The sequence below is a fragment of the Taudactylus pleione genome, unplaced genomic scaffold (genome assembly GCF_031769625.1).
Source record: "Taudactylus pleione unplaced genomic scaffold, aTauple2 ptg000335l, whole genome shotgun sequence".
Classification (NCBI taxonomy): Eukaryota; Metazoa; Chordata; class Amphibia; order Anura; family Myobatrachidae; genus Taudactylus; species Taudactylus pleione.
Window position 1 is genome coordinate 959,419 of NW_028284736.1, and position 16,376 is coordinate 975,794.

Here is a 16,376-nt window from a genome sequence, read left to right on the forward strand (position 1 = left end):
ATCGTGAGCCTCCCACGACTTCCGGCAGGGTAGGCATGTATGTTGTTAGATAATTATATGAAAAGGTGCATAGCGCATGAGGTATTCCTGGTTCTCGAAGAGTTCCCACTTAATAAAGATAAAATGAATTTACTTATTGTGTCACTTTACTGTTTTGGGTTCGGGAACCACCTGTCTCTCTGCTGTGGGTGTAGAAAGTCAAGAAGACAACAGGTACGTCCACGACAGCAGACACTAGAGTGTTACATGTACACCTCAGTTGTATGTTCTTATCTGTCTCCTATTTTCATACGTGTATATATGTATGTGTACACATTAGCTGTATGTTCTTATCTGTCTCTTATAGTCATACGTGTACTGTATATATGATGTGTACACTGTATTTTACTTTTTAGTATACACAAGAAGTTGTAGGCTGTCATGATTGTGACACGGATGTTCTGGTGTACACCGAGGAATCACAAGTCACCCTGTCCGGTTTGGTTTAATCGACATGCGGCCACAGTGGGCTGGTTTATGCCAGGACCCTCTATGATGTAACCCGTCCTTTAGCTGGCCATGCATATTGATGGTAAACAGTAATCTAGCAGGTGTTCCTACTCCTTATAGTCTCTGTATACACATTCAAATCACCTAAGGCGAGAGGCAGGATAGAGTCTGGGAGCTCTTTACTGATTTGCCTGACAAATACAGAAGCAGCTGCTGTCTTCAATAGTCACTCAGTCAGAGCCCAGTCACAGTTGTCAGGGACAGGATGCTTCCATGGAGCTGCTCTCTGGCAAAAATTACTTTCTAAAGTGCAATATATATATCATGCTATTAGGTAAGACCTGTTTCATTGTCTGTTTTCATTTCCTATTATCTATTCATTTCCACAAAAATTAAGGGAAAGGCTGATTTCTGCAAATAGCTGCTCGGCAGTTGCAGAACTACAAGTTCCAGTATACCCTGTCTGCCACAGCTGGAAGGACATGTTGGGGCTTGTATTTGCCTAAATCTATTTAGATGGATATTTAACCTTATTTTATTATATTTTGCAATACCTAATTATTGCTGAACTGCAGTAAGTTATTACTCTATATTATACCTCTTACATATAGATTTACAATGTTTTTATATAAAACATTTAAATAACTAGTATTGAAAAATGTAAATGTATTTCACTCTCTCTATAAAAAAAAAAAAGAAAAAGAAACCCAATCTGAAACTTTGTACGCAGCATAAAGGCTAAAAACTCAATTTCACATTTTAATTATCTGTCGTACATTTACCTGCTTAGAGTATAATAATGAGCGTGTCAAGCAGCCTACAATTGCTTCTTTTGTTTACTCTTTCTTTTTGAAGACTGTTTTGAATTATTTATCAGCTACAATTCTTGACTTTCGCTTTTATTATATATAATTAACACTTTATTTAAGTTTATCATGCTATAGTATTACAAAAAAAGAAGATGTATTTATTGTGATAAGATATTATTTCCAAAATGAATGCTCTGGATCTGATTGAAATTTGTTTAGTTAAAACAACAGTATTAGGAGGCGTTTACGATGTTTTGTGTTGTAAACACCATATGTACACTTTTCATATAAATGTTGTGCATTGCTGTGTTATTGATGAAAGAGATTAATTAATCCACTGTGCAACTGTGGACATGTTACAACTGTTTAAAATGTATTTGTTACCCTTCTGAGGGGTAGATGGCATTTTTCCATAGTCTTTAGTTATAGAAGGGATTTAGGGATCGGGACTGACCATGGTCCTATTGCACCGAAATATATTGCTATTATTAAGGTGTGATGATATTCAACAGGGCATGTAGTAATGATCCCGCTGTGTGGGATGCCGACGGTCTACATACTGCCACCGTTATCTCAACATCGTTGGGATCCCGGTCCCAGTTTCCCGTCCGCTGGCATCCCGAAGGTAAGTATCGGGGGTTTAGGCACTAGGGGGGAGGTTAGGTTTAGGCACCTGGGAGGGAGTGTTAGGGTATGGGTTAGGGTTAGTATACTTACCTACAGGTGTCAGGATTCTGACTGTCGGGATGCCGCTGTTGGCATTCTGACCGGCGGCATTCTGACCGCCAGGAACCCATATCCAACCCCTTGTCCAGGTCATATTGTTCCCGCTGTGTTTCAATGGGGAAAGCCTGGACCCTCTCATGCTGCCCCAATATACTCTTATTAATAAATGCCTCTGTTTAGTAAGTTTGGGGTCCCAGAGCAGAAAATGAGCTGAGGTCCCATCATTCACAATGGGTAAGGTGCCTGTTAAATGGATCCCGATGCTGTCGGGATTCCAGCGCCGGTATTTAGACCGTCGGCATCAATCACGCCGGGATGCTGACTCCATCCCCTGGAGACGAAATGTGAGTATGCTCCAGTGAATGTGACGTACTTGCTGATATATATTTGGGGTAAGGGGCTGAGTGTATATATAACGGACCCATTGTAGGTTCCGACTGATCAGTCATGCAAATAATACGTGGGGGAAGGGGTCTATTTGGCTTGAGCACCGCTGAGGGTCCATTGCAGTTGTAATTTGCCATTGCTCGCAAACTCAGACCTGTCTGTTTATGTAGTTACGTTACAGATTTTATACTTTTAATTTTAGTCTGAACATCTGTGGGGAGATAATTACAGTGACTGGATGTTTTGAGGATTTTTGCTACAGTTCTGTTGGTGGCATAACTTGGCATTGATGCTCTATGTTGCTGTGTGTTATATGCAGATTAAATGACAAGTTATTATTATATGGTGATTCTCATATCAGCAGGTTGATTTGTTCCTCTTATTCTGACAGTTATTCTGTTATTTTAAGGAACAAAGTGACTGGACAAGGCCTAATGTACAGAGATTGCACGTAGACAGAAGTACAGTGTGCAGCAGAATATCTGTATCATACTAGTAGGGATTTACAGCTAAATGTTTCATTAATGATAACATCAGAATAATTGTTCTCATTTTGCATTTTTGTGTTGGCTATACTAGTTTTGTCCTTTTTGGACTTTTGTTTTAAGTTTCATTTGTTGAGCGTTCCAGACAGTGATACAGTATATAGTAGACGAACATATTAATCCTTTACCTTAAAATCATGAAACTTTTCTGTCCACAAGTCTCTTAAGAAGAAAATTACTGTTGATCTATTCAAACAAGGATCATTAATGCAATTAAATAAAGACAACACTTTGGCCTCTACTTCAGTACTAAGCTGTGTTTTTGCTGGATTTAAAATGGTTTTGCATTTAATATTGTTGCTGTTTTAAATCCCAAATGCAAAGCCGCAGACATTTGGTAGCATAGAAAATTTGCACTTAGTAAATACAGCCCCCTGTCACTGTGTAGCTGGTAAGTATGAGTATACCGCACACCTCCATGCTGACGCAGTCCTCTACCCTGGCTAGCTTATGGGCGTCAGGGTGGTAGAGATCTTGTACGGTCCCCGGTAATGCAGGGGTGTGGCCTAATCGCAGCACCGACCTGCTTAGAGACAGACCAGGGAGGGGGGTTCATCATCGGGGTAATTGCGCCCTTCCCAGCAGGCAGAGGAGACTGCTGCGCTCAGTGACAGCAGCCTCCCTGGACCCAGCGCAGCTCAGCACAGCACACATAAGCATGTGCTCGGCTGGGGAGGTCCAATATGTGTTCTCTTTATTAAACATCTCCTCCAGCAGAGTATATAAGTATGCCTCTCTTTAGTATATCATTGTCTGGGATGTAGTTACATTACCTACCATCTGGATGCCGGCTTACAAAATCCCAAACCGGCGCTGGAATCTCGAACCGCGGACAGAAGACCGGCGCCGGAATCCTGACATGAGTGGAGATGCCGACACTTGAATCCAGATAGCCGGCATCCCTATTGTAAGTACAGTGGTCGCCCTTAGCTGTTAGGCACGGGAGGTAGGGGGGGTTTAGGTTTAGGCACCCCGGGGGGATTAGGGTTAGGCCATACTTGCCTACCCTCCCGATTTGGTCGGGAGTCTCTCTGAAAATCGGGTGCCGCTCCCAACCTCCCGGGAAGGCAGGCAAGTCTCCCGGCAGCTGCCGATCCCTCCTGCCCACCACCGCAATTACAAGAAAATCCCTGGCAGCGTGGGGGACCTGTGACGCGATTCACGCTGAATTGCGTAATTTTGGCCCCTGTCATTACTCAGCTCTGTAAGAACTAACGTAGTTAAATAAGTGTGAAGACTTGTCCTCTCTGTAACCAGTGTCATTATGAAGGATTTTACTGAATACTAAAAATAAAATAACAGATTCTGGGAATTATTCCTCCACTGGCAGCCACATTGTAAAGACCTTTTTGCATATTTTGTATAATATTTTCCTTTAGGTCTGAACCCTTGTCCCCCCGATCTTTTATTTCCAATCATATCGCCCCTTCTCCACCATACCTGTGCCCTGGCTCCTCCCTCATGTGCTTATCCCTATATCTCTGCTCTTTAGGGAGAACTGGATAGGATCTGAGGGCCTGATTCAGAGCCGGACGCTATTTGCGCTCGCTCGTTCAGAAAAAGGGTCCGGCTATTTAAATTGAGCGCTCGCTCTTTGCGGTCTGTTGACGCCTCTATGTCTGAGCGAGCGAACGAAACATGCGCTCGCTATTTTGTACAGACGCCCCCTGGCCGCTCGCATCATATGTCATCTCCACTATTTATTTGATTAATCGAGTACATCGAAAGGCGTCTGAACTGCTCGCAGTGCTTGTGGTTGGATTTTCCTACCGCAATCATGCGAACAGTTCAGGCTAAGAAACAACCAAGTGACGTGGTCGATGACTCTGCTTTGTTAATTATGCACACCCTTAAAACGCCCGTTTTGACCTTTTGGCACGCCTGCGTTCAGATCACCACTCCCCGTTTTCAAGTACCTTCTCCTGTTACCACCCACAAACGCCTCATCCTGTCACTCAAATTAGCAGGCACTCGCTATTTTGCGAGACCTCGATTTCCGACCGCAATGACTGGTTGGCGCATGTGCATTACGACCCATACGCATGCGCAGATGTGCGAACATCGCTCGGAGCGAACGAGCGTCCGCTTACGAGCGGCTCTGAATCAGGCCCTGAGTCCTGACTACTGAACGGCTAATTACTAATCTTTACGTTATTGCTTTATACTAAATCAGTACTGCTAGATGTATAAATAAATAAAACTCAGATCTCAGTAGGGTGAATTGTACATTAGAGTAGTTACCTTCAGAATAGAACATGTCCGGCAGTTTATAAGTGACGTTGCAGGAATATGAATGAATATAATAGAATGATGTGGATTGTTCATATAATGGAGACAGCAAGAGAACATTGACATTTATATCACAAATTCTATATTACATTCAGTATTTGCATTTTTATAATGGCCCATTCTATAATATCACCCTCGCTTACCAGCGGGGGTATCCTCTGCATAAAAGGACATTCAAATATATTTCACTGCATGAAGTCACCCTCGGCATGGCAGGACTTTTTGCCTGTATTTTATGTTGGTATTTTTTAACAAAAAGATTCAATTTGTTCTAAGCTCAGACAAATTGTTCTATGTTTGAGACCCTCACTTGACAGCAAATACAGGATAATAATTCCTACGTTTTGTGTCTATGGCCTGAAATCTCAGCTTTACTTTTGGAAAAGTTTTTTGCTCCCATTATATAACAAACTCAACAAAACTTTCAAAGTTTCCCTTGTTTCTGCTTTTTAGAGCATCATAAAAGCACTTGTAGGTGGAAATTTACTAAGTGCTTCACGGTGGGTTTTTAATAGGAAGCTTAAAGAGGCAATACTATTCAAAGCAAAGCGCGCAGTGTCAATCTCTTGCTTGAACACACAGAGACATGGCGGTTTTTGCAAGGTGCCACTTAGTGAATTTATCTTGTAGTCTTTTATATGGTCGCAAATCTTGTTAATGATTTCTAATGTTCTTAAACTTTATGCAAGGCAATAAATGATTCCATGTAACGTTGCGTTTTTGCACTTGAGAGGTGTGGTTTTGTCACATATACAAATTATATTAATTTCAGCACATTTACCACCTTATAATTACTAAGCAATCTGCTAGTTCTTTCTCCCTGTTTCTTCACAATCATGTTGTTTGCACTGTTCAAAATTACATATTAGATGTGAAAACGCAACAAAGAATAAACAATAAAATAGCTAGTACCATAGTTTATAGTGGACGAAATGTCATTGTTTTAATTCAATGAAATGTTCCCCTGAAAAAAAGTGACATGCTGTTTTGTTGTTAAAGGGAAAATACTCAGATGATAACACAGCCTTATTTGTATGCCTTTAAATATAGATCAGGTGGTTAGAATTGCGGCTTTGCTAGTCCATTAATTGGTTGATAACCAAATTCCTTATTGATGGAATTTCTGAAAAGTATGCTCATCTAACTCAGGCCCTGATTCAGAGCCGGACGCTCTGACAGAGTGCTCGCTCTGAATCAGGGCCGGCCTTCTGGTTTTTTAGAGCGGCCTCCTGGCCGCTCGCATAGCTGTGGGTGACCACCCACAGCTATAGCGAGCGGCCAGGAAGAAGGTCGCGATGGTCAAGACCATCGCGATCATCGGGCTTGCGATGAGACCCTTGTGGTAGGGTCTCGTTGCCGCAAGCCCCAGAGAGATTTCGGCTCTCACAGAGCCGAAATCTCTCCCACTGACATCACTTGTGATGTCAGTGGGTCTGCCCCCAAACGGAGGCGTTCACATGGGAACGCCTCCGTTTGGGCAGCCACTCCCCCGGCCCACCCGCCAAAGGGGGCGTGCTGTCACTCAACATCGACAGCACGCCCCCTTTGGTACGAGACCGGGGGCGAGATGTACTAAAGGAAAAATGCAGTAAAAACCCCGTTTTCTGGGTTTATACCGCATTTCCAGATGTACTAAGGCCCGCCCTCCCTTTTTTCGACACAGAGGGTAACGCCAGAAATACCTGGCGTTACCCTATAGACGCCTATGGGGTTCTTACCGCGCCTTGCTCCCACCGGTTCGCCGCCACCCCGCCGTCGCCCAGTGCTAGCCCCACTCACCTGCTGTCCAGGGTCGCCAGCCTGCGCTCCTCCTGGGTCCTCCGTCTCCTCCTCCTCCTAAGCTTCTTTCGGGTGCAGGGAGGAGGAGGAGGAGCCTGGGGCTTCCTGCACAGGTGACCAGCAGGAAACTCCCGGGGCACGGAGGGAGTGGGGTCCCATGGAGACTCCCTCACCCGGCGTTGGCTGCTTCGCAAAGGGCAGCTCTTATCACATGAGCTGTCCTTTGCTATACTAATCGCATAGGTTAGTACTTATGCCATTAGTAAGGTTGCGGTGACTGGCGGAATGGTCACTGCAACCTTAGTACATCCCGCCCCCGGAGCGGCGGTTTGCCCGTCGCTATCCGGGTCTCGCGCATGCGCGCGACGGAGCCAGCGCCGTCGTGCGCAAGCGCACTGGGCCACCATTGACCCGCTTGCGAACGCACAGCGCTCGTGAGCGGGTCTGAATCAGGCCCTCAGAACGGTAAAGGTTAGACATAGTCATCCCTAACTATCCCATGGATGGTTGTCCACCATCGTTGCCACAGAGGCAGCTATTATTTTACTTGGCACGGCACTTAGCTCCACTGCACCACTCAGCTACACACCCCTTCCCTGATTGGGCTGCCAAGTCCCAAACCAGAGATGTCCATCGATGGCTCAAGCCATTAATGGTTTCATACCATCGATGTCAAGCAAAGATTGCACCATCAATGGAGACCATGGATTTTTAGCTCTTCGATGGCCATCCCTAGAAAGGATTAGCTTACCACTGTACTGGGCCAGTGTCTGCGTGAGCTGGCTTACAAGCTTCTACACTAGAACTAGAAGCCAACAACCATTACAGGACAGGGTATGGAATGAGGACAGTGAACTCCCCAAAACTAAAGTTGTTGTTTGTTGTATTTCTTCCATATCCCTCTTTCCATTCCACCTCCCCCATTAAGGAGAGGCTCCGGTTCCAAGATAAAGGACAGTTCTACCTTTTATAAAGTTCCCCATTTGCAATGACAAAGTCCCCCCAGAAATGATCCCTACAGTACAGTATGTTTCCTGCCTTCAAGTAATTGGCAGTTGCAGTGGGCTATGCATACATTTTATGACAGTCTAGGGAAAGTTGGGCTGTAAAACATATATTAAACTTCTTGAGGGTTTATTTGTTCCCATCCCTGCTTGTACACCACATTCAAAACATAACACAAAGGTTTTTATTTAACCTAAACCTGCAGCCTCTATTGTCTGTCAACACTGCCTGTGTTTTGGTATTACCTGGCTGGAATGATTTAGACTCCCATTTACATGACTGTTTTGCATACCTCAGAGAGGTCAGTTCAGTATATAAATGTGCTTTGTAGTTTATCCCAGGCTGCCACATTGATCAGGAAGGGTGGTGCACTGTCAGACAGGCAACATTCCCAGCTTAGACATGGTAGCGCTGAAATCGCTGTCTCCTGACGCATTGAGCTGTATAGTAAGGAATGATTATGCTCAGAAGATATCAAGCCCCCCATGTGACAGGCAATGAATGTTACCCACTTACTACAATTTCTCACTAACACCTGGCTGACAAAACAGGAAATGGACACAGTTTATTCAATATAAAACAAATATTAAAGGGGTTTTCCACCTTCAACTCACATTGTTTATTTTATGTGGTATTGAATTTGATCCGATTGCTGTCTGACATGTTGGTTAATGCAGCTGGAAGTTGGTCCTAGATGACCTCTGTTGACCTGTAGGTGTGCTCATCATGTAATCGTGACGCTAGGATGGATCTGAATGCTCGACCAAACCATCAACTGCGCAAATTTTGAAGGTGCATAAACACACAACGATATCGTTTATCATTCAATCGTTGTAAAAATCGTTCACTTTCTGAGTTAAAACGATGAACGATTATCGTTCATGCGCGTTCACGTTTGTAGTTTGTAGTTCAGTCAGACTGACCAACTGAACGATTTTCATTAAGGGAATATGCAAAAATCGTTTGTAGTTCCAAAAAATCGTTCATTACACTTTAAAAAATCTGACAGATAATCTGACAGATAATCGTTCATACAATCGTTCATAAAATCGTTGGTAACAAAATCGTTGCGTGTGTATGCATAGGCAAATCGTTCCTGGCTGCGTAGAGCAATTCTTCCCTGGAAATGACTGCTATGTTCCGCTGTGTGTAGGTGACAACACAATCATCTTTCCGTAGTAATATACTGTATAATAGTCACATACATTTGTACTAATATATTGTAGTTAAGTAAAAAAAGAAGTGCCTGCAGAGGTTCCGGCAGTACCTAATATCCATTGTTCTTGTATCAGCCTGGTGCCTCCACCTATCTGATGATCTCCTACTACAAATACATTTTTATTAGACCTGTACATACCTTATACCCCTTTTACACCAGAGCAAAAACCTCGGTTTTTGCTGGGTCTACCCGGGTCGCAGCTCAGTGTAAAAGGGTCCCTGAAAAATAACCCAGGTCAAGTGAACCAGCAATCCAACCCAGGTAGCTACCAGGGCTGGACCCAGGATGGACCTGGGTAATGGTGCAGTGTAAACGGTTCAACCCGGGTTATCTGACCTGGATCATGCCTAAAATGAGCTGATTGGTGGTTGTGGGGCATTCACCTCCCACTTTTTATGACCTCACAGGTTTAGCAGGGCAGACCTGAGTTCAGTGTGAACAGGGTTGACCTGGGAGTAACCCAGATCGAAGCTGCAGTGTAAATGGGTCTGACCTGGGTCTGACCAGGGTTGGAACCATGTCCAAAAACCCAGGTCGGACCTGGGTTTTTGGTGGAAAAGAGGTATAAGTGATATTTGCAGATGTAGACATACAATGGTCATTATGTTTTTTAATCCAGTTCACTCAGTAATTTGTCATATCAGTATTACCTCACTAACTGTAATGGCAATAAAATGTTTGTAAATGTTGCTCAATGTTTAACAAATAACAATATGTCTCTCTATGACAGATCCCCAAGGCACTGCTTAACGAGGAACCACACCCAATATAAATTATGTTCAACAAATATATGCGTATATTATTGATACATAACTCATTTATTACATTGTGGTTTATTATTTTTTTTAACAGACTGGTGAAAATTAGCAATAGCAACCATCAGAAATTATTTGCACGTGTTATTTGGAATGCTGCCTGCATGTTTGTTACTAAGTTGGAAATCACATTCAAAATCTACTTTCCTGCTTTAGCATTTTCGGTGTGTTTTATATATTCTGTGTTTGTCACACTACTGTGTTTTCTACAACATTTTTTAAATTTTTACTTTCAAGTTTTATATGTTTTTTATTCAGCTCTTTAGACATATTAGACCCCTAATACCCTTTTTACACCACAGCTAAAACCCAGGTAATTGCAGGGTTAACTCAGGTTGCTGCTAGGTGTAAAAGGGGCAAGGGTTGGTTTCCCAGGTCGAGTAACCCGACAATCCAACCTGAGTACCTTGTATGGTTTAACACGGGAATGACCTGTGCAACCCTACAGTGTAAACAGGGAACCCGGGTCATCCGACCAGGGTCCTGTTTTCAGCATGGGGACTTCCGGGTTTCTCTGTGCTTGGAGATGTCATCTCCAAGCGCCGGGAGAAGTGTTCCACTGCACCCGTGAATAGTGTGAATGGCGCAGATCCGGCACCACAGTGTAAAAGGTCTGTCCTGGGTCTAACCCGTTTTGGAACTGTGGGCCTGATTCAGCAAGGAACGCAAAGGAGAGAACGCACACACTCAGCCAATGTTTTTGCACTGCGCATGCGTATGCATTGATTAGCATATTCTCGCAGCGGACGGGGGCGAGAATATGCTAATATGCTAGCGTGCGTTCCTTGCTGAATCAGGTCCCGTATCAGACCCTGGACAGGTGGAAAAGCAGTATTATTGTGCCAGTATAGGTGAAAAACATCCAGATACATGGTTAGTGCAAATTATCTGGCATTTTCTGAAAAAGCATTAGAAGTTTTGATGTCAAAACTTTTAAAAACACAAACGTATATCTATAAAAAACAAAACATGCATCTATTTTTTTTTTAAATCACCCATACAAGCTTCTCAGTAGTAAGGAGTTAAAGCCGCAATGTGTATTATACACATTTAAGCCTGTTTTCAATGCACGCAATGTACCAGGCAGAAAGATCTGATCAGTTTAAAAGCATGTGTTCCGCTTGTATGAGATATTTTGATATACGTTGCAAAGGCTTTATGGTAATAGGAGTTTATTATTTCTCATCATCCAGTTTTGATAGCTAGGGGTAAATTTATTAATAATCGAGTCTGGTCGAGTTTGCTCTTTTTAACTCGATTAGCTTTACCGAAACTCGGGTGAATTGAGGCTCCTGAAACTCTCAAATTGATCAAGAAGTGACGTTAGCTGAGAGTGAGATGGCCGATGGTGAAGCAGAACGAGATGTCTCCCCCGAGTAGCAGGTTTTGAAGGACATTACTTACCCGTGATTGCAGTGTCTTCTCACTGCATAACTCTCCCGAGCAAGCAGCATGCACATATCAGTGAGATGTATGAAGGATGCTTGTGTTCTAGGCTTTAAAAAAATGGGTTAAATGTTAGAAAAAAAATGACGTAGGGTCCCCCCCTAAAGCTTAACCACCCCAGGACTTGCCAGCCAGTCCTGGTTCCTAAAATTACGGGGAACAAAATGGGTAGGGTTCCACCGTAATATAGGAACTAGCACCTGGCTGCAGGGCCAGTCCTGGTTTTAATTATAAGGGGTAAAAAAATTGCATAGGGGTCCCCCTGTAATTAAAACCAGCACCGGACCCAAACTGACCGGGCTGTAATGCCACAGCCCGGAGACCCTTTTAACGGGGCTCCGTGGCTAAAGCATTATCAGCCCAAGCCAGTCAGGCCAAGCTGGGGATCTCAGGGGAGGTGGGGATCCCCCAAAAAGGGAGACTACAGGTGCCAGAATGCCTGCCCTTTTGCACTTGTGGAACTACAAGTGCCAGCAGGTGGCCGGCACCCGTACCCCCACTGTAAAATAAATAGTTAAATAAAATACTTACACATCGCGAAATGACAGATGACCGAAGTCAGCTGTAATTTCTCACGGTTCGCGAGCCAATCAGCGGCCGCTTTACATGTAGCTGGGACCCACGTGGAACCAGCCAATGAGCGACCGCTACAAGTAAATCTGATTGGCTCGCGGCCCGTGAGAAATTACAGCTGACTTCGGTCATCTGTCATTTCGCGATGTGTAAGTATTTAATTTATCCATTTATTTTACAGTGGTGGTATGGGTGCCAAACGGCAGGCATGAATAGTTTACTTATATTTATCACTTTATTACCCCTGTACCCACTGCTCCAAGGGTGCGGGGAAGAGCCCCGGGCTTCAGACCAAGCCTGGGGTTTTGGGAGGGCCCTTCTTGAGGGGTCCACACTTCCCCTGAGATCCCTGGCTTGGCCTGTCCAGCTTGGACTGATAATGCTTTGGCCCCGGAGCCCCGGTGAAAGGGTCTCCGGGCTGTGGCATTACAGCCCTGTCGGTTTGGATCCGGTGCTGGTTTTAAATATAGGGGGTACCCTATGCAATTATTTTCCCCCTATATTTAAAACCAGAGGACTGGCCCTGCAGCCTGGTGCTGGTTCTTAAATTATGGTGGAACCCTACTCATTTTGTTCCCCGTAATTACTGGAACCAGGACTGGCTGGCAAGTTCGGGGCTGGTTATGACTTTTTTTTTGGGGGGGGGGGGGGACCGTACGTGATTTTTTTTTTAAACATTACACATTTTTTTCTATTTACAGGCAGAAACATGCATGGATCACATTGATCTGTGTATGTTTCTGCCAAACTCGCAGATCACAGGCAGGTGAATTTATTTCCCAAAGTTTTGCAGGAGAGTTGTCCCATCTCATGAGAGTTTAGAAACTCTCTGCTTGGTGAATTCCCGAATCCTATCTTCACTAGTGAAAAGGTTTTCGAGTCTAGCCGATGGTGAATTGAAGAGAGTTTGCTAACTCTCCAGTATTTTCCCTTAGCAAAGGAGATTTCTCTCCCGAGTTTAACATTAGTAAATTTTCGAGTGGAAAAAAATGCCCAAACTCTCCAGAGAATGCTAACTCGACCATACTCAATTCTTAGTAAATTTACCCCCTAGGCTGTGGAGAGATAGAGGGGTAAATTTACTAAGAATCGAGTCTGGGTGAGTTTGCTTTTTTTTAAACTCGATTAGCTACGCCGAAACTCATGAGATTCGAGGCTCCTGAAACTCAAATTTACCAAGAAGTGAGTTTATGTGATAGTGAGGTGTCCGATGGTGAAGCAGAACTAGATTTCTCCCCCGAGTAGCAGGTTTTGCAGGAGATTACTCACCTGAGATTACAGTGTCTTCTCTCTGCAAAACTTTCTCGAGCAATGACATAGGGCCCCCCTATAGCCTAACCAGTCCTGGACTTGCCAGCCAGTCCTGGATTCTAAAATTATGGGGTACAAAATGTGTAGGGTTCCACCGTAATTTAGAAACCAACACCAGGCAGGTGGATTTTTTTCACGAGTTTTACAGGGAGTTCTGCTTGGTAAATTCCCGAGTCCTATCTTTACTAGTGAAAAGGTTCTCGAGTTTTGCCGATGGTGAATTGAAGAGAGTTTGCTAACTCTCCACTATTTTCCTGTAGCAAAGGAGATCTCTCTCCCAAGTTTTACATTAGTACATTACTACATTTGCAAGTGGGAAAAATTCCCAAACTCTCCAGAGAATGCTAACTCGACCATACTCGATTCTTATTAAATTTACCCCAGAGAGTGGTAAATTTCCGATTTTTTTTTTTAATTGAATAAAAAAGCGATCTAAATCAATCAACATTGATGCTGGGTTTCAGGGGCTAAATCACACATTTACTAACACTTATAACTCAATATCAAAATATCGCCTGTAAGAAAATGTGTGATTTAGCTACACATCACATCACACAACATCGATGTTGATCGATTAAGATCACTTTTTAATCGATTAAAATCGTCTTTAGTAAATTTACCCCAGAAACTCACACTGATCCCTATGGAGAGACATCCAGGCGGGATGGGTAATGGATGCTGGAGCTCGGGATCCCGGTGGTCAAAATCCAGATGACAGCATCCCGACGGGTTAGGATACCGACACTTGTCTGTAGGTATCCTAACCCTCCCCCTACGCTAATCCTAACCCTCCCTCCTCGGTGCCTGAACCTAAGCTCCCCCCTAGTGCCTAAACCTAACCTCCCCCTAAACCGAACCCTCCCCCCCCTAGTGCCTAACCCTAACCCAACCCCGCTACTTACCTTCGGGATGCCGGCGACGGTATTCTAAACGCCGACATCCTTTGTGTCGGGATACTGAACGTAGTGTTTATGGTCAGATCACCTAAGTGGGTGACGAAACAAAGAGAAGGGAAAGTGAAAGCTGCTGTCCTGTTCTGTCATCTGTCACCTGCACAGGTCCTATAACTAACCGTTCCCATATATCCATTACTAACAGTAATTTGATTTAATTCCCCAAATCATTGCCGCACAAACATGATACAGCGTGTCCTGATTCAGTGTCGGCTGCAGACGCAGTCTCGTCTGTGTCTTTTACCACGGCTGCAACTTTATGCTAACACCTCTGACTTCTACAAAACTGAGACCCACTTGCAGCACCTTGCAACAGTGCAGTTCCGTCTCGGTGCATCATCTGACACAATACTTGCCTACCCTCCCGATTCGGCCAGGAGCCTTCCGAAAATCGGGTGCTGCTCCCGGCCCCCCGGAAAGGCAGGCAAGCTTCCCGGCCCCCGGCAGTCTCCCCGACCCCCCACGTGGTTCCACTATAAACCCCGGCAGCAGGGGGACCCGTGACCTGATTCACACTGAATCGCGTCATTGTGGCCCCGCCCCCTGCTTCACATTGCCATTAATTGCGGCATTGTAAAAAGGGGGTGGGGCCACGATGATGCGATCGAGCGCCCCCTTTTGTCGTGACACGTCCCCCGCTGTGATAGACCGACAGCTTCCTCCCGGAAGGAGGAAGCTAAAAGTCGGTAAGTATGTCTGACACAGCATTGATGCATCACCGGACACACCATCTAAATGTGCACCAGCCCTACCACAGGCACAAATCCTACATCTGACCATGGCCTCCTGCGTGAGCGGTTGCGCGTCTTTAGATGCAGCCCCCGTCAGGGACACGCCTGCTTCTGCCTAGCCACCCCTGTTACCTCTCAAAAACACCAACTGTAATCCACACTCCCCCGGCCAAATTCATTCCACGTCTCCCTATATTTGCTATACTGGGTAACCATCATTCTGCACGATATATGTGAATTCTGCTGCATTTCTAATCTATAAATATATCTGGGGTCAAAAACACCTTCAACCTATTCCGCTCTGTGGTGTGATAAGAGGCATATTTATCTAATAATATTTGCAGCATATCCCCGAAAACACCCGCGTTCGGGGAATACCCGCAATTATAAAGGAACCCCCAAATGTATGAAGGACGGACCGCAGCAGTTATATCCGTCTCTGCCGCAGTCGCTCCATTTCCAACAGCAGCCGCAGCCCCCATAGGTTTCTCTGGGGAAAGCAGAACGAGGTGAATATTCCGTGGAAGAGATGTCAGTCATCTGCAGTACAGTCTGATCCATTGCATTACTACTCACGGCGGGTAATGTCATATTGTGTGCACATACTTTAGCTCCTAATTAGTGCAGACAAGAAAGTGATAATTAGGAACATGTTGTCCTAATGACTCAGACTTTATGTCAACACTGGTTAAGTTGTATGTTATTTTTCTTCTGAGGAAAAGTAATTAGAAGACAGGAAGTAGCCTAATGTGTTGGAAAACGGCAATAATATGCAGGGATGTATTAACGCCTGAGTGGGCCTGTGTGCAGCAAGAACCCCCCCACCCTATCGTCTCCAGCAAGCGGGTCCCCACTTCCATGTGGCGCCATCTTCCCACAATGCCAAAGTCTTTGCTTTCACTGCACAGCGCCATCGAAAGATTTCACCAGGTACCTGCACACTCTGCACCCATTACACATATGCCCGTGATAATATGAGAGGTTATAAATTATATTGAATTATACTTAAACCCGTCACAGGTGCTTTTGGCTGAGAAACATCAGTTAGATGATATTGTGCCCCACCAAGGTCTCGTGGCGGCAATGCCAAGTCCCATAGCAAAATTTGAAGCAGGGCCTAGCGAAGCAGCTCTGTCTCCTAGGACCCCACGCCAGACAGTGACTTGGCATTGCCAGGGGACCCTCTCCCTCGGGCCCCGGTGCTAGGTCCTCCATTGGGGTGTGGCATGGTATGTCGGCACTGATAGTGTCAATATTCATCATGTAGACAGTGATGAAATGTTGACATGTTAGAAATGA

The 16,376-nt window shown here is 44.6% G+C and overlaps 1 protein-coding gene across 2 annotated transcripts in view; it reads left to right on the forward strand.

Moving 5' to 3' along the window:
- The first annotated feature begins 741 nt into the window (after positions 1-741).
- The window catches only part of HEPACAM2 (HEPACAM family member 2), a 120,403-nt gene continuing 104,768 nt past the window's right edge, over positions 742-16,376 (forward strand). For both annotated transcript variants that reach the window (XM_088443865.1, XM_088443866.1), the window contains exon 1: positions 742-823. In XM_088443865.1, the coding sequence (XP_088299991.1) occupies positions 763-823 (61 nt within the window). In that variant the 5' untranslated portion in view covers positions 742-762. The remainder of the gene's footprint in view (positions 824-16,376) is intronic.